This window comes from Orussus abietinus, unplaced genomic scaffold (genome assembly GCF_000612105.2).
Source record: "Orussus abietinus isolate OABI.00-Male unplaced genomic scaffold, Oabi_2.0 scaffold32, whole genome shotgun sequence".
NCBI classification, from domain to species: domain Eukaryota; kingdom Metazoa; phylum Arthropoda; class Insecta; order Hymenoptera; family Orussidae; genus Orussus; species Orussus abietinus.
This window is the reverse complement of record NW_019394330.1, coordinates 9,344-15,856: the sequence shown is the minus strand read 5'-3', so window position 1 is coordinate 15,856 and position 6,513 is coordinate 9,344. Positions and strand designations below refer to the sequence as shown.

General features: G+C 34.9%; 1 protein-coding gene across 1 annotated transcript; it reads left to right on the top strand.

Moving 5' to 3' along the window:
* LOC105703842 (shematrin-like protein 1) lies at positions 1 to 1,582 on the top strand. Its single transcript, XM_012432536.2, has 3 exons — positions 1 to 73; positions 800 to 953; positions 1,331 to 1,582. The coding sequence occupies exons 1-3, from the start codon at positions 56 to 58 to the stop codon at positions 1,390 to 1,392; spliced, it is 234 nt and encodes a 77-aa protein (XP_012287959.1). The 5' UTR covers positions 1 to 55; the 3' UTR covers positions 1,393 to 1,582.
* Positions 1,583 to 6,513: the final 4,931 nt, after the last annotated feature.

Sequence of the window (6,513 nt, the reverse complement as noted above, 5' to 3'; positions counted from 1 at the left end):
CAGATGGATAAATAGTCACTGGAAATTGCAGGCGATTATTGAACGAAGCGACAGAATGGCTCACTTCAAAATTGTAAGTGTACAACTTTATCCAATGTAACGTCGTTAAGTTGATATTAAAGGGTCATCCTACATACATGAAACGTGAAAATATTTATAAATTTTTTCTCCAAACTGGGTGCAACAAATCATTTGAAACTTCAGCACGTGATTAGAAAGATTCCAAGGAAGAACCCGATGCTCGTAAAATTTCATTTTTCAAAATGAAATTTTTTTCTATTTACGCTAGACTAGAACCAAAATCACATTTTTTTTTGTTGTGAAAAATGAAATTTCACGAGCATCGCATTCTTCCTTGGGGCCTCCATAATCACGTGCTAATATTTCAAATTATTCGATGCATCCAGTTTGGAGAAAAATGTTATAAATATTTTCACGTTTCATGTGTATAGAATGACCCTTATCGTAAGTACTACATAAGCAAAACAATGTGATCTTTTCGTTGACTCACTCATTTCAGAAAAACTAAGAAATAATGATTATAAGAATGGCATGTCAAATATTGGTTAAACTGGGATTTTCACATGCTTTTGATATAGTTTTTCGGTTACACGTACTTAATGATTACTATTAAATTTAAGCGATTATATTGCGATAGCAAATGAAAGTTTAAAAAATGCCTGAGTATTAACTTTGTCATATATATTTTGTATTAGTTTATGGAGTCGTCCTAGATCTCACATACAGCAGTACTTACGACATTCGTAGTAAGATAACGTTTTGCATTATTTTTTAACAGTTCTCGATCTTGCTCTTGGCGGCAGTCCTGAGTGTAGCTTCTGCTCGTCCTGGAGGATACACAGGATATGGACACGGATACTCTTATCCGGTTGTTTATTCGAGCTACAGTTACCCTAGTTATGTATACAGTATTGGACATCATGGGGGATACGGTAAGTGAAGAAGTGGAAAAAAGAAATTACATTTTTTTCCTTAGAGACGTGGACCCAAGAAATCAATAAAAAATCTCGAGCACTTAATTTAAAGAGAACTTGAACCTCTTTGCAGACTTTAACAGAATGAACTTAGCTGTAATGATTGATTGATATTGCTTGATTGTAATTTATCTAACCTTTACTAAAAATTATCACCTACTTTATTTTTTTTTTATTCGTTAGAATGAACAACAACACTACCTCATATGCGTCACAATCGCGTCATCGTAAATTATTTTCGATTGGAGAAAGTTTTAAAAGCAGATTAGCTATATGTATTTTACCTGTCTTGGGCCAATCTTGACGTCACTAATTAGTATTTCTTGATTACGTAGGTTACCCATCTTATGGTTACGGTCACGGATCTGGACTTGGGTTTTACGGCGGATATTGGTGAAGGCTATCGTAATCATTGGTCCACGGAATTGATTGATACCAGAAAAGGTGGCTTCTCTAAAGGTTAAGAAGATCCTCCAACCCCTCGGATGAAATAATTTCAATATTTTTACTCCGATTTTTGGTCTTTTCATTAACAATCTCGGAATCAAGTTGTATTTTTACTCGGAATAAATTTGGTTTCCCAGATAGTCATGTTCAAATACTTCATGACATAGTTGTTCTATACTTAAGGATCGAATTCGTATCGGTTAAAATTTACAGTGGGTAAGAAATAATTTTTTTTTTAGTTTTTAAAAATAATAGGTGTCCACGAAACAAGAATTCTTCGATAAGTTTCGACAGAGATGCGAAGCCATCTTGGAATTAATTTGCTTCCTTAATTAATAAAGTTATCCATACTGGGCATTGGAATTTGAATATGTTTATGTCAGTAGAACTATCATGCCAATTAGTGGACGGGGATCAAAAGGTTAATGTAAAGAGAGAACGGAACTTGTTCTGGAATCCAGATTGCAGAAATATCTATCAAAGACATTCCTAGGTAGAGAAACTTATGGATGAATGTCAATAGACCTCTGGAGTCATCAGGCTAGGAGATATTAATTGTGCCGAATGATTATGCTAATGAATGATTTGTATACTCCCGTACAGTTATTGAGTAAAGACATGAATTTTTTCAGTAACATCGTTTTAATCAAGTATTTATCAATTTTCGACCGGTTTCTGTAGATCTAACGCGTTTCAGGTCACCGTCCTAGGTTAATGAAAGTGACTACGTGGGGTATTTGCATTTCGGCTGATTTTTATATTTAGACTTATAAATTGACGAGAATTCAAAGGTCAGTATAAAGGGAAAACGAAACTTGTTCTTGAATCTATAATGCTGAAGTATCTACTATTATTTGATCCAAATGAGCATTATTCAAAGAAATCATTTTCTTCCAGTATGTGCAATTTCCAGATTACGAGAAATTGCTCGTAGAACAGGATAAATTTTTGCAGAAATTAGTAACATTTTTCTAGATCGTGTATAATTCAGAAATTCATAACCAGTTTCTTTAAATTTGACGTGTGAAGTGCAATTATACCAGGTTAACGAAAGGGTCTATGTAGATCATTTGCATCTCGACTAATAATTCAGTAATTCCTAACCAGTCTCTTCAGACTTTACACGTGACGTGCAATTATATCAGGTTAACGAAAGTATCTACGCGGATTTGCATCTCGACTAATTTATGTCGGTGGCATTTTTTAGTCCCATTTTAGAAGGCGATTAGTGGACGCGGATCAAAATGGCATAAAGGAACGAAACTTTTTTTCGAATCTGGAATACGGAGGTGTCTGATAAAGACGTCCTTGTTTCTGAAAACTCACAAATCGATGGTAGAATAGGGTATAATTCAGTAATTCCTAACCAGTTTCTTCAGACTTTACATGCATCGTGCAATTATACCAGGTTAACAAAAGTCTACACGGATCATTTGCATATCGACTAACTTATGTCGGTGGCATTTCTTCGTCTCATTTTAGAAAGCAATTAGTGGACGCGGATCAAAATGGCATAAAGGACCGGAACTCGTTTTCGAATCTGGAATAAGGAGGTGTCTGATAAAGACGTCCTTGTCTCTGGAAACTTACGAATAGGCAGTCAGGGACGTCCAGGGGCATCTGCGGACTCGCGACCATGAGAGATAGATTACTGGTCCAGGATCTAGGAGAAGGGAGATAGCGAGAGGCAACCGAAGGAGTATAGACCTATGAGAAACATGTTCTGAACTATTGCATAAATGATATTTATGCTTTTCGATGAAGCAGGTGTTTCATAACATTCGTCGGTAGTTGTAACGCGTTCGTGACACACGGCAGCCTAGGATTAATGGAAAATAATTTGTATAGTAACATTGTGATTTGATTATTTCTATCTGACACGTTGATGATAAGATTTATTGAGCCTGAGAACGACTCAGGAGTAAAAATGTTTGGAAAATAAGGATTTCCACTGATTTATTAAGGGCTCTAAGCTGAGGGGGTTAAAATTAAGATATTCAAAAGCTGGGTGACATTAAGACAAAAATAATGTCTTTGGTCGAATTCACGTTTCTTTTTTTTCATTTTCTAATGTTGGTCCCGATACTAAGGATGTAGATTACTTCAAAATGACTTCTTTGAACTCCCAGCTTCTCTTTCCTTTCCTTTCAACATACAATTTTTAATTTTTGACGTTATAATTTTTTAACAAGTGTATGCACATTTCATCACATTTTTTAACAAGTGTATGCACATTGTATTTGACTAAAACCCACAATATGAAACTCTCCATCGAAAGTTAAGTACATACATATTCATATTTTCTTTGCATTGATATATATCATGTATTTCGAATGTGTATTTTCACTGTGAACACATTGAACATACTCTTTTGAATCCTATGGACATTTTGATTATTTACTTCCTGAACATCGATGATGAAAGAATTTCTCCCAGGAACGCTAAAAACATTTGAATTTCTAACACCATGAACATCCTATTACAGCATAATCACTACACGTGGAATCAAGAAGGAGAACGACATCTTGTGCAATATCTAGTACGTAATTCCTAGGATTTCCGAAATGATTTGGTCTTTCATTTAAATAACATTGGTATATCATGCTTAGAAAACCACTGTTTGATATTCTAGTGACAAAATGAAATGTAGCCACGTACCCCTGAATGTTGTTTTATAATATAATTTCCTCTTCATCTTCCCATATTTCCGATGTTAATAAAACGTTGATATATATCATAAGTGCCGCATAAGTCCGTCATTATTCGAAATATCAGGGTCTATCAATATTCTTTTATCGACCAATAGGTTCAGTGTCAAGGGTTATAATGAACTTATTAAAGATATCCGCGATCGGGTCCCATATTTTCCATATTAATAAAACGTTGATAAAATACATAAGTGCCACGAGTATTGTTACTTGCACCTACGACATTATTCGAAATATCAGGGTCTACCAATATTTTTTTATCGACCAATGGGTTCAATGTCAAGGGTTATAATGAACTTATTAAACATATCCGCGATCAGGTACGGGAATGTCAACGTTATCAGATCCAGAAAGTATCGGAAGACGATCGTGGCATTCGTGAAGATCTTCTCTCCAGTTCTTGAGACCTTCATCGCGACCTCATCGTCGAAGTGAATGGCGGATCGATAAATTCTTTAACAGCCTTCGCCCAAAATGTTTTCACCGCCAACGCTTCTATTGGCCAACTGAATTTTCCTCGAGCAAAATACTTAACCAAGAACAATGAACCAAATATGGAAACTCTTGGTTAACATATATAAAATTTTAAGCGCCAAAATTATTACCATTCTGATGAATGAACGGTCGTTGGACGTCACGTTGCTGACCTCGTCTTCTTTATTTGGAATGAATCCCAAAATGGAATCATAGCTATCGATATAAGCATTTAAGCCTGAAATCATATTATCATTTATTCCCAAATCTCCCTCGAAGAATAATTCAATTTTATTTAAAAAATATGCTTATGTAGACAGGACTTCTGGCGACTGAGAAACTTTTAATTACAGTTTTGCTGCTCGGTAGTACCATAGTAGGTACTATGAATCGAAATCTTTAGTACCAAATTAATAAAATCATTAATTCGGAATTTTTAAGTGAAACTAAAGGGGTTAAAGTAACTAAAAGGGTTAAAAAGGATCATTGCTAAATTTCACATCAGGCGAGGAACGCTGAAAGCTTCATGGATGAAAATCATCTTTGCAATTAATTACTAATGGCCATCCAAATATAACATGTATAAAAACAAATTACCTAGTCGATTACCGCTGCTCCTTCATAATGAGCAATAAATTCTGGCACTTTGTAAATGCGAAAGGTCCAGTTAAAATCGTTCAAGGTAAGGAGAAACGATATTAAGACAAACGTTGAGAAAGAAGTGGGATGCCGGAAATGATAATTTGATTATAGGTCCGCCCATATATGGATGAATATCATTAGGATCGATATTCGAGATAAGTTAGACGTGCGTAAAGCGATCCAAAGGAAGGATGATTCGAAGGTCGGTGTCTGCAAAATTATGATGTACCTATTTTTAAGTTGTTACTCTGACGAAGGCCAACGATTCTTCCCCAACAGTTCCTAATTAACTTTACCAGTGTCGAGGTTGAAATTCACGGTAATAAATATGGATGGTTATTTAGTAGGGTTCCAGTGTACGAATCGAGAGATCATGCAATGACTCCGATTGATCGTCATGGCTTCCGAAGAGCCGACTAACGTGCCGATCGAACGATGTTGTAATAGAATTGATTAACCATCGACCCATTTTCCCGACATGGAGATTCACACCATGAAAGGAAGAAAACCATCAAAACCACGAAGGGAAAAAACCAAAAACGTTTAATACAAATTGTTCAATTTAGCCAAAATTAATGAAAATGATCATGTTTAAGTTACGCAAAGCTTTTGCGTGATCATCGAGCACGCAAATATGGGCACGCAATTTTTTTTTTATTATTAATATATATTAAACCACGAAGGGAAAAAAGCAAATACGAGGAAATAATAAACCGTTTAATACAAATTGTTCAATTAAGCCAAAATTAATGAAAATGATCATGTTTAAGTTACGCAAATATGGGCACGCAATATTTTTCGTAAAATATCACCGAAATATCGCAATATTCTTTTCGTGAAATACAACATAAACAATTGAAGAACTGGTTCTTCAACTTAATATACCTCTTACGTTCTATTATTTTTGGGTATTTTAAAATCTTTCGTATTCTGTAAGTGTATTTTCACTGTGAACACATTGAACATACTCTTTTGAATCCTATGGACATTTTGATTATTTACTTCCTGAACATCGATGATGAAAGAATTTCTCCCAGGAACGCTAAAAACATTTGAATTTCTAACACCATGAACATCCTATTACAGCATAATCACTACACGTGGAATCAAGAAGGAGAACGACATCTTGTGCAATATCTAGTACGTAATTCCTAGGATTTCCGAAATGATTTGGTCTTTCATTTAAATAACATTGGTATATCATGCTTAGAAAACCACTGTTTGATATTCTAGTGACAAAATGAAAT

Bases quoted from the DNA above. Each gene is read 5' to 3' on its own strand.
- LOC105703842 (XM_012432536.2), top strand. The intron at 954-1,330 runs GTAAGTGAAGAA...TTGATTACGTAG, and splicing joins TGGACATCATGGGGGATACG to GTTACCCATCTTATGGTTAC.